At 44.2% G+C, this 25,351-nt stretch overlaps 1 protein-coding gene across 18 annotated transcripts in view; it reads left to right on the forward strand.

Annotated features, from left to right (window-relative positions):
- NACA (nascent polypeptide associated complex subunit alpha) overlaps positions 1-25,351 on the forward strand; it is a 61,688-nt gene that overhangs the window by 28,060 nt on the left and 8,277 nt on the right. For 4 of the 18 annotated variants that reach the window (XM_068267545.1, XM_068267546.1, XM_068267547.1 and 1 more), the window contains 3 exons: positions 12,310-12,345; positions 17,244-17,579; positions 20,357-20,439. In XM_068267545.1, coding sequence (XP_068123646.1) covers positions 12,310-12,345; positions 17,244-17,579; positions 20,357-20,439 — 455 coding nt within the window. Of the gene's footprint in view, positions 1-5,508; positions 5,578-7,069; positions 7,124-7,240; positions 7,277-8,408; positions 8,475-8,584; positions 8,621-9,859; positions 9,896-12,309; positions 12,346-17,243; positions 17,580-20,356; positions 20,440-25,351 lie in introns of all 18 variants that reach the window. The other 14 variants (XM_068267549.1, XM_068267551.1, XM_068267553.1 and 11 more) reach the window with 8 other exon arrangements.

Here is a 25,351-nt window from a genome sequence, read left to right on the forward strand (position 1 = left end):
ACCCGCCGCAACATCCCGCCGGCCATACGGAAGCGCCGGCGGGATGTTAACCCCGCGATCGCCGCATACAAAGTGTATAATACACTTTGTAATGTTTACAAAGTGTATTATACAGGCTGCCTCCTGCCCTGGTGGTCCCAGTGTCCGAGGGACCACCAGGGCAGGCTGCAGCCACCCTAGTCTGCACCAAGCACACTGATTTCCCCCCCCCCCTGCCCCAGATCGCCCACAGCACCCATCAGACCCCCCCCTGCCCACCCCCCAGACCCCTGTTTGCACCCAATCACCCCCCTAATCACCCATCAATCACTCCCTGTCACTATCTGTCAACGCTATTTTTTTTTTTATCCCCCACCCTGCTCCCTGCCCCCTCCTGATCACCCCCCACCCCTCAGATTCTCCCCAGACCCCCCCCCCCCCAGACCACCCCCCCTGTTTACTGTATGCATCTATCCCCCTGATCACCTGTCAATCACCTGTCAATCACCTGTCAATCACCTGTCAATCACCCATCAATCACCCGTCAATCACCCCCTGTCACTGCCACCCATCAGCCAGCCCCTAACCTGCCCCTTGCGGGCAATCTGATCACCCCCCCCCACACCAATAGATCGCCCGCAGATCCGACATCAGATCACCTCCCAAATCCATTGTTTACATCTATTCTCTCCTCTAAACACACACTAATTACCCATCAATCACCCATCAATCACCCCCTATCACCACCTGTCACTTTTACCTATCAGATCAGACCCTAATCTGCCCCTTGCGGGCACCCAATCACCCGCCCACACGCTCAGATTGCCCTCTGACCCCCCCTTATCAATTCACCAGTGCATTAATTACATCTGTTCTTCCCTGTAATAACCCACTGATCACCTGTCAATCACCTGCCAATCACCTATCACCCATCAATCACCCCCTGTCACTGCCACCCATCAATCAGCCCCTAACCTGCCCCTTGCGGGCAATCTGATCACCCACCCACACCATTAGATCGCCCGCAAACCCGCCGTCAGATTACCTCCCAAATGTATTGTTTACATCTGTTATCTTCTCTAAACACCCACTAATTACCCATCAATCACCCATCAATCACCCCCTATCACCACCTGTCACTGTTACCTATCAGATCAGACCCTAATCTGCCCCTTGCGGGCACCCAATCACCCGCCCACACGCTCAGATTGCCCTCAGACCCCCCCCTTATCAATTCGCCAGTGCATTAATTACATCTGTCCTTCCCTGTAATAACCCACTGACCACCTGTCAATCACCTGCCAATCACCTATCACCCATCAATCACCCCGTCACTGCCACCCAACAATCAGCCCCTAACCTGCCCCTTGCGGGCAATCTGATCACCCACCCACACCAATAGATCGCCCGCAGATCCGACATCAGATCACCACCCAAGCGCAGCGTTTACATCTATTCTCTCCTCTGAACACCCACTAATTACCCATCAATCACCCCCTATCACCACCTGTCACTGTTACCCATCAGATCAGACCCTAATCTGCCCCTTGCGGGCACCCAATCGCCCGCCTACACGCTCAGATTGCCCTCAGACCCCCCCTTATCAATTCGCCAGTGCAATATTTACATCTGTTCTCCCCTGTAATAACCCACTGATTACCTGTCAATCACCTATCAATCACCCATCAATCACCCCCTGTCACTGCCACCCATCAATCACCCCCTGTCACTTCCACCCATCAATCACCCGCTGTCACTGCCACCCATCAATCAGCCCCTAACCTGCCCCTTGCGGGCAAACTGATCACCCACCCACACCAATAGATCGCCCGCAGATCCGACATCAGATCACCACCCAAGCGCAGTGTTTCCATCTATTCTCTACCCTAAACACCCACTAATTACCCATCAATCACCCCCTGTCACTGCTACCTATCAGATTAGACCCCTATCTGCCCCTAGGGCACTCAATCACCCGCCCACACCCTCAGAATGCCCTCAGACCCCAGCCCTGATCACCTCGCCAGTGCATTGCTTGCATCTATTCCCCCCTCTAATCACACCTTGAGACACCCATCAATCACCACCTGTCACCCCCTAGCACACCTACCCATCAGATCAGGCCCCAATTTGCCCCGTGTGGGCTCCTGATCACTCGGCCAATCCCTCAGATCCCCCTCAGACCCCCTTCCGATCACCTCCCCAGTGCATTGATTGCATCTATTTTCCCCTCTAACCACCCCCTGAGACACCCATCAATCACCTCCTGTCACCCCCCTAGCACTCCTATCCATCAGATCAGGCCCAATACAACCTGTCATCTAAAAGGCCACCCTGCTTATGACCGGTTCCACAAAATTCGCCCCCTCATAGACCACCTGTCATCAAAATTTGCAGATGCTTATACCCCTGAACAGTCATTTTGAGACATTTGGTTTCCAGACTACTCACGGTTTTGGGCCTGTAAAATGCCAGGGCGGTATAGGAACCCCACAAGTGACCCTATTTTAGAAAAAAAGACACCCCAAGGTATTCTGTTAGGTGTATGACGAGTTCATAGAAGATTTTATTTTTGTCAAAAGTTAGCGGAAATTAATTTTTATTGGTTTTTTTTCACAAAGTGTCATTTTTCACTAACTTGTGACAAAAAATAAAATCTTCTATGAACTCGCCATACACCTAACGGAATACCTTGGGGTGTCTTCTTTCTAAAATGGGGTCACTTGTGGGGTTCCTATACTGCCCTGGCATTTTAGGGGCCCTAAACCGCGAGGAGTAGTCTAGAAAACAAATGCTTCAAAATGACCTGTGAATAGGACGTTGGGCCCCTTAGCGCACCTAGGCTGCAAAAAATTGTCACACATGTGGTACCGCTGTACTCAGGAAAAGTAGTATAATGTGTTTTGGGGTGTATTTTTACACATACCCATGCTGGATGGGAGAAATTTCTATGTAAATGGACAATTGTGTGTAAAAAAATCAAACAATTGTCATTTACAGAGATATTTCTCCCACTTAGCATGGGTATGTGTAAAAATACACCCCAAAACGCATTATACTACTTCTCCTGAGTACGGCGGTACCACATGTGTGACACTTTTTTACACCCTAAGTACGCTAAGGGGCCCAAAGTCCAATGAGTACCTTTAGGATTTCACAGGTCATTTTGCGACATTTGGTTTCAAGACTACTCCTCACGGTTTAGGGCCCCTAAAATGCCAGGGCAGTATAGGAACCCCACAAATGACCCCATTCTAGAAAGAAGACACCCAAAGGTATTCCGTACGGAGTATGGTGAGTTCATAGAAGATTTTATTTTTTGTCACAAGTTAGCGGAAAATGACACTTTGTGAAAAAAAACTATTAAAATCAATTTCCGCTAACTTGTGACAAAAAAATAAAAACTTCTATGAACTCACCATACTCTTAACGGAATACCTTGGGGTGTCTTCTTTCTAAAATGGGGTCATTAGTGGGGTTCCTATACTGCCCTGGCATTTTAGGGGCCCTAAACCGTGAGGAGTAGTCTTGAAACAAAAATGACCTGTGAAATCCTAAAGGTACTCATTGCACTTTGGGCCCCTTAGTGCAGTTAGGGTGCAAAAAAGTGCCACACATGTGGTATCGCCGTACTCGGGAGAAGTAGTATAATGTGTTTTGGGGTGTATTTTTACACATACCCATGCTGGGTGGGAGAAATACCTCTGTAAATGACAATCTTTTGATTTTTTTACACACAATTGTCCATTTACAGAGGTATTTCTCCCACCCAGCATGGGTATGTGTAAAAATACACCCCAAAACACATTGTACTACTTCTCCTGAGTACGGCGATACCACATGTGTGGCACTTTTTTGCACCCTAACTGCGCTAAAGGGCCCAAAGTCCAATGAGTACCTTTAGAATTTCACAGGTCATTTTGAGAAATTTCGTTCCAAGACTACTCCTCACGGTTTAGGGCCCCTAAAATGCCAGGGCAGTATAGGAACCCCACAAATGACCCCATTTTAGAAAGAAGACACCCCAAGGTATTCCGTTAGGAGTATGGTGAGTTCATAGAAGATTTTATTTTTTGTCAAAAGTTAGTGGAAAATGACACTTTGTGAAAAAACACAATTAAAATCAATTTCCGCTAACTTTTGACAAAAAAATAAAATCTTCTATGAACTCACTATACTCCTAACGGAATACCTTGGGGTGTCTTCTTTCTAAAATGGGGTCATTTGTGGGGTTCCTATACTGCCCTGGCATTTTAGGGGCCCTAAACCGTGAGGAGTAGTCTTGAAACGAAATTTCTCAAAATGACCTGTGAAATTCTAAAGGTACTCATTGGACTTTGGGCCCTTTAGCGCAGTTAGGGTGCAAAAAAGTGCCACACATGTGGTATCGCCGTACTCAGGAGAAGTAGTATAATGTGTTTTGTGGTGTATTTTTACACATACCCATGCTGAGTGGGAGAAAGATCTCTGTAAATGGACAATTGTGTGTAAAAAAAATTAACAAATTGTCATTTACAGAGATATTTCTCCCACCCAGCATGGGTATGTGTAAAAATACACCCCAAAACACATTATACTACTTCTCCTGAGTACGGCAATACCACATGTGTGGCACTTTTTTGCACCCTAACTGCGCTAAGGGGTCCAAAGTCCAATGAGCACCTTCAGGCTTTACAGGGGTGCTTACAATTTAGCACCCCCCAAAATGTCAGGACAGTAAACACACCCCACAAATGACCCCATTTTGGAAAGTAGACACTTCAAGGTATTCAGAGAGGAGCATGGTGAGTCCGTGGCAGATTTCATTTTTTTTTGTCGCAAGTTAGAAGAAATGGAAACTTTTTTTTTTTTTTTTTTTTTTCACAAAGTGTCATTTTCCGCTTACTTGTGACAAAAAAGAATATCTTCTATGAACTCACTATGCCTCTCAGTGAATACTTTGGGATGTCTTCTTTCCAAAATGGGGTCATTTGGGGGGTATTTATACTATCCTGGAATTCTAGCCCCTCATGAAACATGACAGAGGGTCAGAAAAGTCAGAGATGCTTGAAAATGGGAAAATTCACTTTTTGCACCATAGTTTGTAAACGCTATAACTTTTACCCAAACCAATAAATATACACTGAATGGGTTTTTTTGTATCAAAAACATGTTTGTCCACATTTTTCGCGCTGCATGTATACAGAAATTTTACTTTATTTGAAAACTGTCAGCACAGAAAGTTAAAAAAATCATTTTTTTGCCAAAATTCATGTCTTTTTTGCTGAATATAATAAAAAGTAAAAATCGCAGGAGCAATCAAATAGCACTAAAAGAAAGCTTTATTAGTGACAAGAAAAGGAGCCAAAATTCATTTAGGTGGTAGGTTGTATGAGCGAGCAATAAACCGTGAAAGCTGCAGTGGTCTGAATGGAAAAAAAGTGGCCGGTCCTTAAGGGGTAGAAAGCCCTAGGTCCTCAAGTGGTTAAAGATGATCATTTAAGTTTCTTATATCTATATATATATATATTTTTAAATCCTACTTTTAAGCTCCAAAGACAACACCCGCTACATCTGAGGCAGTTGCAGAGCTCATTGCTGAACCTCCTAAAGCTGCAGGTATTTGTTGCATGGTTGTTGTTGCACTCACTGTGCCAGCAATTGTTTACAGCAAAACTCTGTGCATGTAGTTAAAGCTAGTACTGTGGGAAGAAAATATTGTACTCCCTCCACAGGAAAGTCCTCTCTACTCTCTATTGGTCCTCTGTCTTCAGATGCCTTCTCCGCCATGTTCACTATTTCATCAGTGAAAATCTTCAAGCCGGCACTTTCGATATACAGTGATGTGAAAAACTATTTGCCCCCTTCCTGATTTCTTATTCTTTTGCATGTTTGTCACACTTAAATGTTTCTGCTCATCAAAAACTGTTAACTATTAGTTAAAGATAACACAATTGAACACAAAATGCAGTTTTAAATGATGCTTTTTATTATTTAGTGAGGAAAAAAACTCAAAACCTACCTGGCCCTGTGTGAAAAAGAAATTGCCCCCTGAATCTAATAACTGGTTGGGCCACCCTTAGCAGCAATAACTGCAATCAAGCGTTTGCTATAACTTGCAACAAGTCTTTTACAGCGCTCTGGAGGAAGTTTAGCCCACTCATCTTTGCAGAATTGTTGGAATTCAGCTTTATTTGAGGGTTTTCTAGCATGAACCGCCTTTTTAAGGTCATGCCACAACATCTCAATAGGATTCAGGTCAGGACTTTGACTAGGCCACTCCAAAGTCTTCATCGCTCAGAAACAGCCGTATCAGTCTGACGACAGAGCGTACACACGCCGGACTGTCGCTGGCACGCCCACCCAGCGGGGGGCAACGACGGACCCGTCGTTGCCTAAAGTCCGGCGTGTGTACGCTGCTTTATATTCCGCTTTAAGTGATTTCTTGATTGAAACAGGTGTGGCAGTATTCAGGCCTGGGGGTGACTACAGAAATTGAACTCAGGTGTGATAAACCACAGTTAAGTTATTTTTTAACAAGGGGGGCAATCACTTTTTCACACAGGGCCATGTAGATTTGGAGTTTTTTTCTCACTAAATAATAAAAACCATCATTTAAAACTGCATTTTATGTTCAATTATGTTATCTTTGACTAATAGTTAACGGTTTTTGATGAGCAGAAACAGTTAAGTGTGACAAACATGCAACAGAATAAGAAATCAGGAAGGGGGCAAATAGTTTTTCACATCACTGTATATGCTGCATCCTATTGTGTCTGGCAGTTGGTACAGGGGGGGGCAGGAAGCTTTGTCAGGGTCCCACTTGTGAGTGAAGTGTTTGGAAGTACTGAAGGCACTGTCACTCATCTGAGAGTAACAGCAGTGCTGAGTGAGAAGGACCGGAGGGATATTACATGGGGAGGTTTATTTCCTCTTCACAGGTTACTTTTATTTATTTATTTTTCTTTTGAATCCTGCTACTTTTAGCAACCAGCATAGTGCCCCTTTCTTCTGAGGCAGTTATAGAACACATTGTGTGACTTTGCTGTGGTAGTTACTGTGTCAGCCAATGCCTTATAACTTATTTTTGATCCCTACTGTTTTTATATAGCTTCAAAGACAGAACCTCTTTCTCCTGAGGCAGCTGCAGGGCCTGTTGCTGCAGGTATTTATTGCATGGCCATGCTGTGTTGCCCTATTACCGTGACTCTGTCTCATTACTGATAGGCTGTCAGAAAACAGCCCTCAAGATACAATCGGGTTAAACTTTATTTTACTACAGCTGCAAAGACATCGGCTAGTAAAACCAAAGTGCCAGGTATAGTCAGCTTGATTTGTTTCAGCTTAACAGCACCAGTTGCAAAAATGACTTGTAAATGTTACAGCAATTTAGTTAGCACTACTGCAAAATAGAAGTGTTTTTGTACTAATTCTATATTATACGATATAGCAAGTGCTGGCCTGTGCTTCCTCTCACCAAAACTTAAAGGGATACTGTAGGGGGGTCGGGGGAAAATGAGCTGAACTTACCCGGGGCTTCTAATGGTCCCCCGCAGACATCCTGTGTTGGCGCAGCCACTCCCCAATGCTCTGGCCCCGCCTCTGGTTCACTTCTGGAATTTCTGACTTTAAAGTCAGAAAACCACTGCGCCTGCGTTGCCGTGTCCTCGCTCCTGCTGATGTCACCAGGAGTGTACTGCGCAGACACAGACCATACTGGGCCTGCGCTGTGCGTTCTTGATGACATCAGCGGGATCGAGGACACGGCAACGCAGGCGCAGTGGTTTTCTGACTTTAAAGTCAGAAATTCCAGAAGTGAACCGGAGGCGGGGCCGGAGCATCGGTGAGTGGCTGCGCCAACACAGGATGTCTGCAGGGGACCATTAGAAGCCCCGGGTAAGTTCAGCTCATTTTCCCCCGACCCCCCTACAGTATCCCTTGAAGCTCATACCCGGGCCTATATGCAATTCACTTTATCTCCTGTGTCTTCTCCTAGGTGATCATTTTTCATCTTCTGTTTAAAATAAAGCATTTCATAATTGAAAAGGCTCCAAAAGTAGAAGTGCTTGCCGGGGTTTTAAAAGGCACTTTATTGACAGTGGGAAAATATCAACTTGAAGAAAATAAAGGAGAAAAAATGAATTGCATATGGACCCCTGTCTGTGTGCTGAGCTGATTTCCCCATCGCCCTGGCAAATCTAGACTTGCATGCAGGGCACCAAAGATCAGTCAGAATCTGTCACCCGGCCTTATCTTCCTGCTGAGGTATGAGATATGAATATTGGTGGTGTTTTCATGCAGACAAGATGCCTAACTATAAGGATCAGTCCCTGACTGGCTGATTAACTTATCTGTGGACTTGCATGTGGTCCATATAATAATTCTGGCTTAAACATATGATAGTCTATGGGCAATCTTGTAAAGAGTTCTTAAAATTCTGTTTTATTTAGCTAAAAAGACGGCAACTTCATCTTCCAAAGCGGTTGCAGAGCCCATTGCTGAATCCAAAGCTTCAGGTATTTACTGCATGGCTAAGCTTTGGTGCTCTGTTACTGTGCCAGTGTTTAATAACTGGAAAATACTTATCCTTACACTACAATCTGGTTTGATTTTATTTTTGCAACAGCTCCAAAGACATCAGCCAGTGAAGCTAAAGTGGCAGGTATAGTCCCCATACAGTCTGCATTGTGAAGCTAAACTCCATCAAGCGTGCAGACTGTGCTGCTTTTTGTAGTAATAAAGTTTGTATCCCTTGAACAGCTATGCAGGCCTGTGCTTTCCACTGAATTTTCATACAGTGCACTTGTATGCTGAACTGTTTATCTCCACGGTCTTGCCAAATCTGGATATGCATGTAGGGAACGCCCACCACTGCTTACCCAGAGATCGCTGCATGTTTGGGGATTCTGCTGTCAGAAAGAATATCCTGGTTGGACTTGCAGATTTAAACTTGGTGTTTACTGTACTGTATTATGCCTAATACACACAATGAGATTTTCTGGCAGATTTCTTGCCAGACCGATTTATTTCTAACATGTCCGATCTGATTACTGATCAATTTTCCATTCACTTCTATGGAAAATCAATCGAAAATCAGATTGGACATGCTCAAATGTATTGATCTGGCAAGAAATCTGCCAGAAAATGTCAATGTGTATATTAGGCATTAGACAAACTTAAAAAAATAATGATTTATTGAAAACAAAATCTGAGTTAAAGAGAATGTAACTTTCCATTGTCCTTTATGGGTTCTGCAAATATGAAAGTAAACTGCTTAGTTGTGTCTCTCCATTGATTGGGGAAGCCATGTTGTTTTACCTTCCAGGGTTTGGGCTAGCCATGCATAAGTCTATGCTCTGAAAGCATAGTTTACATGTTTAACTTATCACTCTCCTACAGGGCTCCCGTGAGTCAAATCATCAGGCTTTTTGATTATTTGAATCTTCCACATGCTTGGAAAAGCTTGGTGTACTCTACCTATATAGTTACACTGTACTGAGCCACGGAATATGTTGGCGCTTTATGAATTAATAAACCCATTTCAGGACAGAAGTGTTTCATCTGAGGGGCCTTACTGTCCTTTAGGCATGGTTTTGGGCCACTGGCTGCTGAACAAGGGTCAGCCTCAGATTCCCAGCTCTACCCCTGTAGTCCTGCACTAACCGCATGCACGCACATCACAGTGAGACGTTGTGGGCAGCTGCACTAAATAATCGCCATTTCTATTTGCCTTCAAAGACAGCACCTGGCTGGGACAGATGCAGAGCCTATTGCTGAATATGAATCTGCTGATATTTATTGCATGGCTGTGCTATGGTTTCTCTGTTACCGTGTCAGTGGTATGTCTTCAGCAATTGTTCTCATGGTACAGTTAGGTTTGATTTTTTTTATTTTGCTACAGCTCCAAAGAAATCTCCCAAAGCTGTGAAAAGTCCAGGTATAGTCTCTGCAAGGTTTTGTTGCCCTTACTTGTTATGTACATGTCAGAATGTGTATGAAGCACTTGCTGCCCATTCACTGGCCAGCAGTCAGTGTGTGTGTCAGAACCCTGGAAAATCCACCGGAAATCATCACAAACTTTTACTTTATGACTGACATGCTATAAAAAGCTGATTTGTATAGTAATAAATCTTAGCGTTCAGCTGGCCATACACTAGTTATCAATTTTTTAGTTTTCAATCGATATACTCATCGTAATTACATTGCATTGATATTATAACTAACATTGCAGCTCTATCTTTCGATCATAATATTGATCAAAAACTAATTTGAGTGATAATTAAATAATGTATGGCCAGCTTTATCTACACTTTATTCTGTAAAAGTGGCCATATAGCTGATGACTTATTTGCTTTGGCCCATCAACCACCTGATTCATTAGTTCGAAACTGATTTAAAATCCGCAGCGCAACAAGCATGTCCGGTTGACCATTCGACTTATTTTAATTGGTTGAATGCATTGATTGTGTGCTGGGAAATGTATTGGGTGCGCGGCAGTAACTGCATGCAAACACCAGCCCCTGTCCAGCCACATGATAGTTTTGAACCTCCCCCACCCCGTCCACTGCTGCCAAGTGTGCAGCTGAGCTTCCGCTTTCGCACCCAATGTGCCACTGGCATGTGGCGCGGGTGAAGTCACACGCACCATCGCTTTACACCAGCAGAGCAACTGATGCTAAAGGTAGCCATACACTGGTCGATTTGCCATCAGATTCGACCAACAGATAGATCCCTATCTGATCAGAGAGGGATCGTATGGCTGCCTTTACTGCAAACAGATTGTGAACCGATTTCAGCCTGAAACCGTTCACAATCTATGGTGGTGGTGCTGCCGCCGCTCCCCCCGCCCGCCCGCATACATTACCTGCTCCGCCGGCGCGACTCCAGTCCCCAGGTCTCCGCTGTCTTCTCCGCTCTGGTCTCCGGGTCCAGCATGCTTCACTTCTTCCTGCCCGGCAGGAAGTTTAAACAGTAGAGCGCCCTCTACTGGTTAAACTTCCTGCCGGGCAGGAAGAAGTGAAGCATGCCGGAGACGGAGAAGCGGTGACCGGGGTGAGTAGGTAATATTTTGCCACTCTATTGCGTCGGTCGTCGGGCACTTGAACGCCGATAGCGTTGCGCTCCCTACCCGCGGGCGATCGACGGTAATTTCCCGCACTGAGCGATCGACGGAATCGATCTATTTCGGGATGAAATAGATCGAAATTTAGCGTGAACGATGTGACAGCAGATTCGATCCCAGTGGTCGAATCTGCTGTCGATCGGCGGGGAATCGGCCTAGTGTATGGCCAGCTTAAGTCACAAGGCCAATTCCAGAGAGATTTTATGCTGGATCGATCAGAGATCTCTCTTGATCTGCCCATACATCGCTAGATGTTTTGGCACCTTAAGTGATGCTTGTTTCGCTTCAAAGGAGAATCAAACTACTGATGCATGTTGCTTGACACCAGAGGCAAACTGCATGGATTTGTTTTTCAGTGTAGTGCATTTAAAATCCACAAGATTTATTGCAGAACTAAACTAGTAATGCAAACAGACATGCCTTACATTCGTTGATAATGGAGCAGTAAAGCAAGTGACTGGAGCTATGTGAGGCAGGTGATTGCAGTGCTGCGGGATGCAATGTGTTCCAGAAATTTTTTGGACTGCAGAGAGAAGTGGGGTAGGGGCTGACTCAGACTATATCCTAGGGGTTTGCAAGTGTCACCGCTGTCTTATTCCTAAATGGCCATCATACAGGATGTCTGTTCAGTATTTATAAATAGAACAGCTTATTTTAGAAAGACATCCAGATGTTGCACCCATAGTCGTAGAACCGAGAGAATTAATGAATCAAGTTTTTTGTTTTGTTTTTATTGTGAAAAGGTGCCCCATGATACAATCTTGACCTCACCACTTTTATGAAATATGAAGGACTAACTTGAGTATCAATTCAAAGTATAATATCTCTGAACACTGTTCTTAACAATTGATTGTCTGCCGAATGGATCCATCAGGTTGATGCCTGAGCATAATCGCTGATCGGGCATTTGTAACCATTTGCTCAGCATACTTTATTTAAACTATATCTGAACAATGTATCATTCATCTGCTATAACCGACTACTTTAATTCACTGTGTATACGTAGCTTTAGATGGTGTTTTTAAAAAACAAAAATGTCAGGATCTACAGAAAACATTAGCATTGCTTGTGTTCATCCTGTCCCCACCGAAAGACTCTCGTTCCTGTGACTGAAATTAATCTTCACATTTATAGGTTTTTTTGTTTGTTTTTTTTGTTTGTTTTTTTTTCTCTTGAATTCTAGAAAGCATTAATTTTTATCCAGATTTATTTTGTTATTGCTCTTGCAGAAACCAAGACCCCTGTTTCTGATGTGCAGACTTCAGGTATCCTGGTTGTTTAGCAGCTTCTTTTTTGTTTTTTGTTTGTTTTTTTACTAATAACACATTTCTCTCCAGTGCGTTGCGCTGTAGATGTTTTCACACTTGGCTGTTTATTGTGCTGTGTGAAATGTAAAATAATTGTGAAACACTTCATGTTGCATGTTGTATAGATAGTGAAATACTAATGTGGATTATTGGGTGCTGGTTGACCTTTGTGCTCTAGTATAATATAGTAGTATGCATTGATATTATGTAAATTACTGCATGCTCAGTCACTGATTAAACCAGAGTGCATTAGTATTATATGTAGTCACATAGGTTTCTCCTTCGCTTGTTTTGTGATGTCTTGAAAACACTTTGTAGCTGGGATGTTGTTTTGGGGCCTTTTTGCCTTACAATATTCTTATGTTCTGTATAGAACATTTTCAACCGTAGCAAGTAAGTTTACTTGCAATAGGTAGCCATCATTAACTATAGGGTAACCTTTCATGTCTATATCTTTAGAAGTGTTTTTTTTTTTGTTCCTATTGCTAATAATTGAAAGATATTGTATAATAAAGATTGATAGGAAACTTACAAGGGAGGATAAGTTCTCAGTTCTTAATTGTAAATTGCACATTTAAAGTCTTGGGTTCCACAATATGATCCATCTCACAGGTTATTTATTGGTAACAAATATTGACGAGGTGGGCAAGTATATTAGCACTGATCTTACATGTAGTGGTGGCAAACTTCGTTTCAAAGTAGGGTTTTCGGTGTAAACTAAAAATCTATCTGTTTTCTCAATCTCAATGCTTGCTAGACAAGTCTTAACTACATGCTAGATGACCTTCGCATGGTGGATGCTGTTCAGTAGTGTCTAGGCTGAGAATCTAACTTGTACAAGTGTCCTTAAACACCTCACAAAGATCAGGCACACTGGAACTTAAGGGGCCCATACACTCAGCCGATTTTCTGGCCGACCGATCGATCCCGATCGATCGATAGTTTGCAAATCGGTTCGCCAATCGACCGATGGCCGGTTTCGATCGATTGCGATGGATTTCCATCGAACTGGCAGGGTGGAAAATTTAGGTCGATCTGATGAGATTGCTTATCAGTTTGCATTGGCCTTAATGGAAATCTGATGGCAAAAAAATGCCATCAGATCGAATTTCAATAGATTTCAAACTGAAATCTATTGGAATTCTATCCTGGTAAAAAATGTTCTAAAAACGCATCAGATAGATCATCAGATGCATTTCTTATCTATCTGCTGCCAATCTGACGAGTGTATGGGCACCTTTAAGCAACAGCAAAGCATGACTGATCCCCAAGCCCATTGTTCTCCTCCCTACCCCTCCTGCTGGAAGTTGCTCTGTCATGCACAGCGCTATTGTCTCTCCTTCATAGCAACAGGACATGTTATGAGGCTGTAGCACTCAATCAAGTCCTGATCCCTGTAGGGAACAATTGTCCACTCGTGTTCCATGTTCACAAAATGTATTAGAATGTAATGGATGCCTGAAGGTTTCTTTTCTTTTCCTTTGAAACACTAGTTTTGTTTGAATCTCGTTAAACTTTTTTTGGTCAGAATATAACCCTAACATATTAAAAAAAATTATAAGGAATTTGTGAAGTCCTTTTTTTGTCATATTTTGCATGGATCCAAATAACTTTTCCTTCCCTTTTTTTTCTTTGTTGTGGATTTGTTGTTTTGTTTACCTTGCTTATCCTTTCACTGGTTTTTAAAGCTGATGCTGTAGATTCTAGTGCTATAGATAAGACTCCTGAGGTGGAAAGTCCTGCATTGCTTGCTTCTAACCCCGCCAGTGAGGGCTGTGAAGATTTCTGTATGGTAGATGCTCTCCTAGCAGCTTCTAAAGAAAATGTAGTTATTCCTCAAGCATCCGAGTCCGAAGTCCCGCTAACTGACATAATTGATGGCTTGCAACACCTTAATATGGGAGATTCAGCTCAGTGTCAGGAACGTGATGTTTTAGCAACCAGTCTTGATGCCACAGAAGCAATTAACTATTTAGAAAATTGTGGCGCAGACTCTGCTTCAGTTGAAGTTCCACATTCCAGTGCTGTTGCTATGGAAGGTGTAAAGGGGGACTTCTTCACTGAGAAGTTGACTACTCCAAACAGTGACCCTGATGTTACTGATGCATCCAGTTCTACTCCTGACATAGCCCTGTCCTTTCTGGCTGTTGATACATCTGATTCTGTATCTCCTGTGCTGAAAGCCTACACAAAGGCTTGTCCTGGAAATACGCTTAAATCCAAGTTTAAAGTACATCCTCAAACTGGTGAGCTGCAAAAAGAGGCGTTAGCAGAAAACTCTGGAAGTAAGACGCTTATGAAAGCCTCAGCACAGCTGACTACAGATGTTCACTTGGAAGACAGTGAAATGCCTTTTCTTATGGCAGGTGCTTTTGTCCAGCCGGAAGAGAAAAAGCTTGTAGACAAATGTGTGAAGTCCTCTGAGATAAAGGTTCTCAAAGATGAATGCTGGACACCTTTGGATGTGAAACTGTTTGCAAAAGGCTCTACAAAGATTGCCGAGCCTAAGACCAACACTGAAGCCAAGTTGGCTGTTGACAAAGTTTTCAAAGTTGATTCTTTATGTGAGGAAATTCTAAAATCCAGTCCTGTTATGGAAATTGCAGCCAAAATTGAGACAGAAGTACTTTCTGCTGAATCTGACACTAAAGAGCCAGCTGAGCAGATTAAGGAAGCTAGTCCAGAGTTGGAAGTGCAAGCACTAGTTGAAGAAAAGATGACCGAGTCAGACGATGATTCTAAAACAAAAGTACAAAAGGAGCAGGACATTTCTGCACCTGATTTAGAAGGCAAAAATCCACCTGAAGAGATACCTTCTGGTGTAGATTGGCCAAATGTTGATTCTTTTGCTATGGTTCTAAACAAAGATGTAAAGATTGCAGACTCTGCCATGATGCCATCTGAAGAGACTGAGGTACCTATTGCAGTCTCTGGTGCCATAGGACCAACTGCTGCAGAGAATGCACATTCTACGACCTGTGTTGTCTTCATTTTAGAAAAAGAGCAATCGGTGGTTGCTGCTGCTACAGTCCACACTGAAGAGATAGAACTTGCAGACTCTGAAGCCACAGTGCCAGCTGAAAAAGTTCCACATGCGGACTCTGAAACCATGGTCCCAGCTGAAGTGGTGGCACTTGCGGACTCTGGTGCAATGGTACCTCCTGAACAGAGGCCACCTGCTGCCTCTGAAACCACAATGAAAACTGAGGAGTCATCTGCTACTGAATGTAAAACTGTAATGACAGATGAGACACCCACTACTGAATTTGACATCTTAATGTCAACTGAAGAGGCACCTATTACTGAAGCTGTGATGCCAACTGAAGAGGAGGCACTTGCTACTGAGTCTGCAGCAGAGATGCTAACTGAGAAGACACCCACAACAGAATCTGAAGCAGTAGCAGTGCTCACTGCTGAAGAGGAGCCCTCTACTGAATCTGAAGCCGTGATGACAACTGCAGTGGAGGCACCCGCTGCTGAATCTGAACCTATGGTGCCAACCACAGTGGAGTTACGTACAACTGTATCTGAAACCTTGATTTCAACCACAGAGGAGGCACTCACTGCTAAATCTGAACCTGTAGTGTCATCAGCTACTGAATCTAAATCAGTGATGCTAACCATAGAAGAGGCACCCGCTCCTAAAACTGAAGCGGTGAAACTAGCATCAGAGGAGGCACCTGCTACTGAAGCTGTGATGCCAACCACAGAGGTGGTGCCTTCTACTGCATTTGAAGCAGTGATGCTAACTGCAGAGGAGGCACCTGTTATTGAAGCAGTGATGCCAACCGCAGAGGCATCTGCTATTGAATCTGAAGCAGTAATTCCAACTGCAGATGGACCTGCTACTGAAACTGGAATGCCAACCAAAGTGGATGCACCTGCTACTGAATCTGAAGCAGTAATACCAACTGCAGAGGAGACACCTGCTACTGAATCCGAAGCAGTAATTGCAACTGCAGAAGAGGCACTTGCTACTGAAGCCAGATTGCCAAATGCAGAGGCGGCACCTGCTACTGAATCTGAAGCCATAATTCCAACCAAAGCGGAGGCACCTGCTACTGAATCTGAAGCCGTAAGGCCAACTAAAGAGGAGACTCCCACCGATGCTGCTGATGTTACTGACCAAGTCGAAGAGGAGGCACGTGCTGATGATCATGGATCTACAGTTATGACTGACTATTCTGAAGCCGCCACTCCTGCTAGAGAGGTGGCACCAGCCGATGACCATGAAGCCACTGTTTCTGGTAAACTGGAGCCACCAACCCACTATTCTGAAGCCATTGTTTCAGTTGAAGAGAAGCCACGGGCCGAGGACTCCACAGCCACTGTTCCAGCTGAAGATGTGCCTTGTTCTGAGGACTCTGAAACAACTGTTCCTGCTGAAGAGGAACCACATGGTGAGGACTCCAAAGCAATGGTTCCAGGTGAAGAGGAGACATGTGCTGAGAACTCTGTAGATAAAGATATTATGAAATATAATATAGATGCAAATCCTCAGGCTCTAGTCAGTGAATCAGCTTCTATGTTAGATCACAAGGTTGTTAACGCACATGCCTTTGAACCAAACCTGCAATCCTCACTCTTAGATAAGAATATGACTGAGCATGACACATCTGTTGCCAGGAATATCGTTTTTGAGCCAAAGCATGTTGACTCTGATGTATCACTGCCTGATGATGTGTCACCTATATCTATTAACGAAGACACTCCTCAATCTAACTCGCTGCTCATGATTTGCACCACTTCCCTACTTATGCCTGCTTCTGCTGCACCTGTTTTCAACAGTGATTTGATCCTGTCTACAGACCTTTCATTCTCTGCTGCTTCTAACCTGTTTTCTTCTCCTCTTCTAGCTAGTAAAGCTGAGAGTGTTTCCCCTCCGACCCCAGCTATGCAGCCTACTCCAGAGCTAACTACACAAAGTCCTGCTAAAGCGTTAACCCCTCCTCCTGCTTTGCCATCCTTGGAACCTGTGTCCTCTGTCCCTCTTGCTTCTCTTTCCCAACCCCTTGCTTCTAAAACTGCCCCTCCCCCATCCGCACCATCTGCTGAAGAGGAAGAAATGCCACCCCTAATTCCTCCAGAGATTCCTGCTGAGGAGACAGTCTTCCAGCCTGTTGTGGTGGACATCGCTCCTCCCAAACCACCAGTAGCTCCTGTGAAGCAGCCAGTGCTGAAGAATGACAAGGGTATATTGTATGGTATTTTAGAACTTTGTTGCCATGCATGATGTTTCGCTTAAGGGGTGCCACTTAATGCTAATATGTTACTAACAGTGTGTGTATTGATTTCGAAACATGGGTGGTTTTCTTTCCATTCAAGATTATTTCTTTTTTAATTGTGAAAATTAAGAGTAGGTAGACTACTCCATCTGTTCTTCAGTTTCCCTAGATCATTTTAATAGTTAGGGTTTTTGGATTCATTATTTCCTTGGTTGTCCTTTTCTGTCCTCAAGCACTTCTTTCACTATCTACAACCATTATTTAAAAAAAGGACTTACGAGGCCAAGAGGAGTAAAAAAAGTTAATTACTTGCATGGTCGTTTCAGGCACGGAGGACGCCGTCCGTGCCGCTCCGCCGGGTCCCCCGCTCATTATCCCCCCGGGCTGGCTCCCGACCCCACAGCCCGGGTGGGCTCTCCTGCCTCTCCAAAGATGGCCGCTTCCTCTGGCCGCGGCTGCGCAGTCCGCCTGGCCGCGAGTGCGGCTGCGCAGCCCTAAGGCCAACCCCTCCGATCCACGCTACGTAGCGTGGATCGGGGGGTTGGCCCTAGAGCTGCGCATCCGCACTCGCGGCCAGGCGGACTGCGCAGCCGCAGCCAGAGGAAGCGGCCATCTTGGAAAGGGCAGGAGAGCCCACCCGGGCCGTGGGGTCGGGAGCCAGCCCGGGGGGATAATGAGCAGGGGACCCGGCGGAGCGGCGCGGACGGCGTCCTCCGTGCCTGAAACGACCATGCAAGTAATTAACTTTTTTTACTCCTCTTGGCCTCGTAAGTCCTTTAACTGAACACAAAGGGGTAAGTGGGCCATTTTTTTTTTTTTAGCAAACTATTTTTTCACAAGCATAACCCATTTCAACATTATATGTAAGCTTTCACTCTAACAATTCTAGGTGTTATACACACATGCGACAACGATCGTTTGTTGTGAACGACGAACAGACTTTTAATTGACGAAAGAACGACCTAAGTAAAGTTAGCTTTTAAAGGTGTGTAACGATCTGATCGTTAGAACGAACGTTACATCACGTAAAGCAACTATTGCGCTTGCGCATAAATATGAAACGTTCCATGGAGAAATAGTGAAATGCGCATGTCAAGCCTAGTACGAACGACCGTTTTCCTACGATGTACTACTTTTGCAAACGATCGTCGTTGGAAAAAATCCGCCAAGATCGTTTGTTTTTAACGATCTAGCTCGTCCGTCGTTAGACTTAATGGCCGTTAGCTGCTTTTTTTTAAACGATCATCGTTTGAAATGATCGGGGAACGATCGTTTCAAACGACTATAGTCGCATGTGTGTACGCACCTTTAGGAGTGGATCGTAAATGGTCTAAACAGTTCTCTAGGGATAAAAGCTGATCGATAGCTTGTATATCATTGTGCATTACAGCTTCTGAACCTTACTGCATAAGTATGACATAAAATATCTGTTTCTTGTCCTAAAATTTGAAAATGAGAACCCAGTAAACAGTCCTAACAACATTGTTGGTGTTAAAATGGAAAGGGCTCACAAACTTCTAAGCAATGCAATACATTTTGTACTTTGTAGATACTGGAAGGAAAACAACCCCAGGTTTGACTTGCTAACATTAAATGGCTAATACATAAATGGATTATTTGGACCTGTTTAGTGGCTGCCAGCTGCATGCTTTTTTCCCAGGCACTGAACAATAAAACTTTCTTGGTAACTGCTTTACATTACTGTGGATTTCCACGGTCATGCTATGGCGAGTGTGAATACAAGGATATGGTTGTTGGGGAGCCTTTCAACTTGGCAGTCTTGCCTGCTGAAATGTCTCGACTGCTGGTCATACATTCTGTTGTCACTCTATGAAAGTCAAGCAGATGGAGAATACAGATTACATATACTGAGCAGGACTACACATGGGGCATAATTGTGTTTGTTGATTTGTAACATTTGGCAGACCAGGTTATCTGCTAGCCCTTTAATAAGTAAATTGTACTTATGTCTCTCACATTTTCCAGTTGTGTGTGAGGACTATATGTGATGGGCCTGATTGCCACATTAAGTAATTTGGTGTGTTCAATGGAGTTTTTTACGCAGTTGACTCTTAATACCATGAGCTGTGGAGTCAGACAAAGGAGTAAGTGGCATATGGTCTTCAGTGTTTCTCATAACTATTAGCTGCTGCATCGGATGCGTCAATGGCAAAAGTAACCCATCACTTTGGCGTTGTTTTCTAGCTGGACAGTGAGTGTTACTGGCTTACTAACTGTTGCAAAAGGACATCTTCAGAACTGTAGCATGGGTGTAACGGTAGATGCTAGGCAGTCCCCTGATGCGTAACCACAGGTCTCTCAGGAACTATGTTACAGAAAAATTTACGGGGACTACAGGGGTACTGGGATTTGGTACATGGACAGCATTTTGCACGATGGTGGGGGCCTACTTTGTATCTGTAAGTTTCTTTTGCTTAGGTTAATATGACTGCGTTATTTAATTCTTATATGATGATTGTTGTTGGCTGGCTTCTAATAACCGACAGTGTGGACCTTTTACTCCCATGGCTTCTGGGTATTGTTGACATTGTGGTGACCTTTATGAATATGTATGTTTAAAATATTTATTTGGCTGTGATTTTTCTAACAAATTTTACTTTAAGAACAGTCTATATCAGGTCTTGCCTTTTTTTATAGGTTGGCTCCAGCAGCAGAAGGTGTCCATGCACCATAAACTTTTGACTGTAAAGTAATTTTATTTTTTTCTGTTTTTATCATGACAGGGTCAGGAACAGAGTCAGACAGTGATGATTCTCCTCCAGAGCTGGAACAGGACTCCACACAAACCTCCACACAGCAAGCACAGGTAAAGAGTCCTCTGTGTTTAATGTTCTCTTTATAGGCTGGAAGCCCTGTCGTGTGTTGTCTTGCCCTGTATGGACCAGCAAACCTGGTCTGGACTTTTCTAGAAATACTGTGATGTTAATTTGTATTGAAATAGTGCTGGCCTCTTCTTTGGAGCTTTACAGAGTACATAGTCGTGTCACTAACTTTACTTCAAAGGAGCTCACAATCTATACCTGCTGAAGTCATTTTTAGGGTGGGAGGGGATGCAGCACGTTACAGCAGTATAATCAGTAGGTTTTGGAAGCCCATGCAAACACAGGAAGAATATACTCCATGCAATAAGTGTTGTAGCACTGCAAAGAGAGTGTTATGCACTGTGCCATTCCACCCAGGTGGTATTGGGGCTCTTTTCCACTCAGATGCAAGCGCGCTAATTTCCACTATACTCAGTATTAGGAGCTAAATCGCATCCACAACGTGCCCGGTTGACTATTGAGCTTAGGATGCAATTGGATCGGACTAATGGAAATGGCCGCTGCCGTTTCCATTAGTTTTACTGTACATTGCGTTTTTGCAGTCCGTTAGTGATCAGAATAAGATTGTAAAACGCAGGGTAGTGGAAAAGGGCCCTCATGTTGGGAAAATATGGAATCCCTCACCTGTGTGAGATTAGATCTCTGTGAGAATTGCTAAAAGGTGAGTGTCAAAGGTTGCTCAGTAGCATACACACATTTGCTGTTAAAGTGAACTTGAGGTGAGGGAACGTCTGTTTATCTTTGGAATGGGACTTGCTATTAACCGCTTCCAGACTGCGCTAATTGAAGTCTACTCCCTGTTTGAAACATGTTATTGCTGCCAGGGCGTAGTTTTCAATTAGCCCACCTATTGCGCCACTCTTTCATCGCTGCAGCCTACTCGCCCTGCTGTTGATATGACAGCAGAGCTCTGTGAGCCGATCAGGAGCTGATTTTATTGGCTCCTGACTGGCTCACAGAGCTCTGCTGTCATAGCGAAGGCAGAGTGAGTGAGCTTCAGGAACAGGAGACTGGCGCGATCTGTGGTGGTGGCGGGCCTGTGCGGCCTGATGGCGCTAAGACCCCATTTTATTTTATTTTTTTTTTATTTATTTATTTTTTTGTACCAGCGGCCTCTGTCCCTTAAAGAGAATCTGTACTCTGAAATTCTTACAATAAAAAGCATACCATCCTCTTCATTATGTTCTCCTGGGCCCCTCAGGGCTGTTTCTGCCACTCCCTGCTGCAATCCTGGCTTGTAATTGCCAGTTTTAGGCAGTGTTTACAAACAAAAAACACGGCTGCTAACCAGCATGTGATGGGCTGAGAGAAGCTGTCTGTGACTCATACAGAGCCTGGAGGGGGCGTGGAGAGGGTGTGTATAACTTCTACCTATCACAGCAGAGCAGCACATTCCTGCCTGAGCTGACAAAGGAAAGATTAGATTATAGAACAGAGATAATACAGCCACTGTGCAACTAGGAAAGGCTGCAGTAATCCAGAGCACATTAGAACAGGTATAGGAACGTATAGGATAGAAGAAATTAGGCTGAAAATTTTGTTAGTCTCTTTAACCACTTAAAGGATACTGCAGCCGAAAGGCTGCGGAGAGATAAAACCTGCAATGTGTAGGGAAAGAAAAGGACATACTCACCGCTGCCGTCGGGACCCCTGACCCGGACATACTGCGGTGCGCATGCGCAGTATGTCCTGTAATCTTCGCTTCTGGCGTCGCATCATGACGACAGAAGTACGGACACTCCCCTGCCTCTTGCGTGTGCGCTTCAGCGGCTCCACTATAAAGCTAGCATTACAGTGGAGCTGCTGGAGCGCACATGCAGGAGGCGGGGGAGTGGCCGTTCTTCTGGCGTCATGATGCGGTGCCAGAAGCGAAGATTACAGGACATACTGCGCATGCGCACCGCAGTATGTCCGGGTCAGGGGTCAGGAGAGTTGGCCAGTACCGGGAGCTGTGGCTGACTAGTGGGACCCGACGGCAGGGAGCGGTGAGTATGTCCTTTTCTTACCCTACACATTGCAGGTTTTATCTCTCCGCAGCCTTTCGGCTGCAGTATCCTTTAAGGACTGCAGTCATAAAACCCCTTAAAGGATACCCGAACTGAAATGTGACATAATGAGATAGACATGTGTATGTACAGTGCCTAGCACACAAATAACTATGCTGTGTTTTTTTCTTTCTCTGCCTGAAAGACTTAAATATCAGGTATGTAATAATAATAATCAGAACATTTGTATAGCGATTTTCTCCTGTCGGACTCAAAGCGCTCAAGAGCTGCAGCCACTGGGACGCGCTTAAGAGGCCACCCTGCAGTGTTAGGGAGTCTTGCCTTGAACTCCTTACTGAATAGATACTTGCAATGCTCACTGATAAGAAATTCCGCTTTTTTTTTTTTACCTCTTTCTTGCTCTCAGAAGCCATTTTCTGCTTGGAAAGTGTTTTATAGTTGGAGTTTCTTATCAGTGAGGGTCACACTGTAGTCACTTCCTGACTGAGTCAGCCACTTGCATACCTTATATTTAACTCTTTCAGGCAGAGAAAGGAAAAAGGAACCAAGCATAGTTATTTGTGTACTAGGCACTACACATACACGGGTCTATCTCATTATGTCACATTTCAGTTCGAGTATCGTTTAACCACCCTGGCGTTCTATTAAGATCGCCAGGGCGGCTGCGGGAGGGTTTTTTTTAAATAAAAAACTATTTCATGCAGCCAACTGAAAGTTGGCTGCATGAAAGCCCACTAGATAGCGCTCCGGAGGCGTTCTTCTAATCGCCTCCGGCGGCCAAAAGTAACATGGAAGGCCGCAATGAGCGGCCTTCCGTGTTTTGCTTACTTCGTCGCCATGGCGACGAGCGGAGTGACGTCACGGACGTCAGCCGACGTCCTGACGTCAGCCGCCTCCGATCCAGCCCTTAGCGCTGGCCGGAACTATTTGTTCCGGCTGCGCAGGGCTCAGGCGGCTGGGGGGACCCTCTTTCGCCGCTGCTCGCGGCGGATCGCCGCAGAGCGGCAGCGATCAGGCAGCACACGCGGCTGGCAAAGTGCCGGCTGCGTGTGCTGCACTTTATTTGATCAAAATCGGCCCAGCAGGGCCTGAGCGGCACCCTCTGGCGGTAATGGACGAGCTGAGCTCGTCCATACCGCTAAGGTGGTTAAGGACCAGACACTTTTTTTTTTTCCATTCAGACCATTGCAGCTTTAACGGTTTATTGCTCGGCCATACAACCTACTATCTAAATGAATTTTACCTCCTTTTCTTGTCACTAATACAGCTTTCTTTTGGTTCTCTTTGATTGCTGCTGTGATTTTTAGTTATTATATTCATCAAAAAAGACATGAATTTTGTCAAAAAAATTATTTTATTTTTTTAACTTTCTGTGCTGACATTTTTCAAATAAAGTAAAATTTCTATATAAATGTTTGTCCAAATGTATTGTACTACATGTCTTTGATTAAAAAAAAAATGTGTATATTTATTGGTTTGGGTAAAAGTTATAGCATTTACAAACTATGGTGCAAAAAGTGAATTTTCCCATTTTGAAGCATCTCTGACTTGTTTCATGAGGTGCTAGAATTCCAGAATAGTGTAAATACCCCCCAAATCGCCCCATTTTGGAAATAAGACATCCCAAAGTATTCACTAAGAGGGATGGTGAGTTCATAGATTTTATGTGTCACAAGTTAGCGGAAAATTACACTTTGTGACAAAAACAAAAAGGTTCCATTTCTGCTAACTTGTGACAAAAAAAATGAAATCTGCCATGGACTCTCCATGCCCCTCTCTGAATACTTTGAGGTGTCTACTTTACAAAATAGTCATTTGTGGGGTGTTTACTGTCCTGGCATTTTGGGGGGTGCTTAATTGTAAGCACCCCTGTAAAGCCTAAAGGTGCTCATAGGACTTTTGGCCCCTTAGCGCACCTAGGCTGCAAAAAAATGTCACATGTGGTATCGCCGTACTCAGGAGAAATAGTATAATGTGTTTTGGGGTGTGTTTTTAGACATACCCATGCTGGGTGGGAGAAATGGCTCTGTAAATGTTTTTTTTTTTTTTTTTTTTTTTTTTCCCCTGTTTACCCACAATTGTCTATTTACAGAGATATTTCTCCCATCCAGCATGGGTATGTGCAAAAATACACCCCAAAACACATTATACTTCTTCTCCTCCTGAGTATGGCGATGCCACGTGTGACACTTTTTTGCAGCCTAGGTGCGCTAAGGGGCCCAACGTCCTATGAGTACCTTTAGGTTTTCACAGGTCATTTTGAGGCATTTAGTTTCTAGACTACTCCTTACGGTTTAGGGCCCCTAAAATGCCAGGGCAGTATAGGAACCTCACAAGTGACCCCATTTTAGAAAGGAGACACCCCAAGGTATTCCGTTAGGTGTACGAGTTCATAGAAGATTTTATTTTTTGTCACAAGTTAACGGAAATTGATTGTTGTTGTTTTTTTTTTCACAAAGTGTCATTTTCCAATAACTTGTGACAAAAAAATTAAATCTTCTATGAACTCATCATACCCCTAACGGAATACCTTGGGGTGTCTTTTTTTCTACAATGGGGTCACTTGTCTGGTTCCTATACTGCCCTGGCATTTTAGGGGCCCAAAACCGTGAGGAGTAGTCTGGAAACCAAATGCCTCAAAATGACTGTTCAGGGGTATAAACATCTGCAAATTTCGATGACAGGTGGTCTATGAGGGGCCGAAGTTTGTGGAACCGGTCCTAAGCAGGGTGGCCTCTTAGATGACAGGTTGTATTGGCACTGAAGTGCAGGAAGCGCAGGATGTTCTCAAATGGTGACCTGGACATGGCAGCAAAAAACATGGGCATGTGATGTATTGGGTGCATAGACCAATAAGACCGCAATACATTCTTTTTGACTAGACCCATGT

This window comes from Hyperolius riggenbachi, chromosome 2 (genome assembly GCF_040937935.1).
Source record: "Hyperolius riggenbachi isolate aHypRig1 chromosome 2, aHypRig1.pri, whole genome shotgun sequence".
NCBI lineage: Eukaryota > Metazoa > Chordata > Amphibia > Anura > Hyperoliidae > Hyperolius > Hyperolius riggenbachi.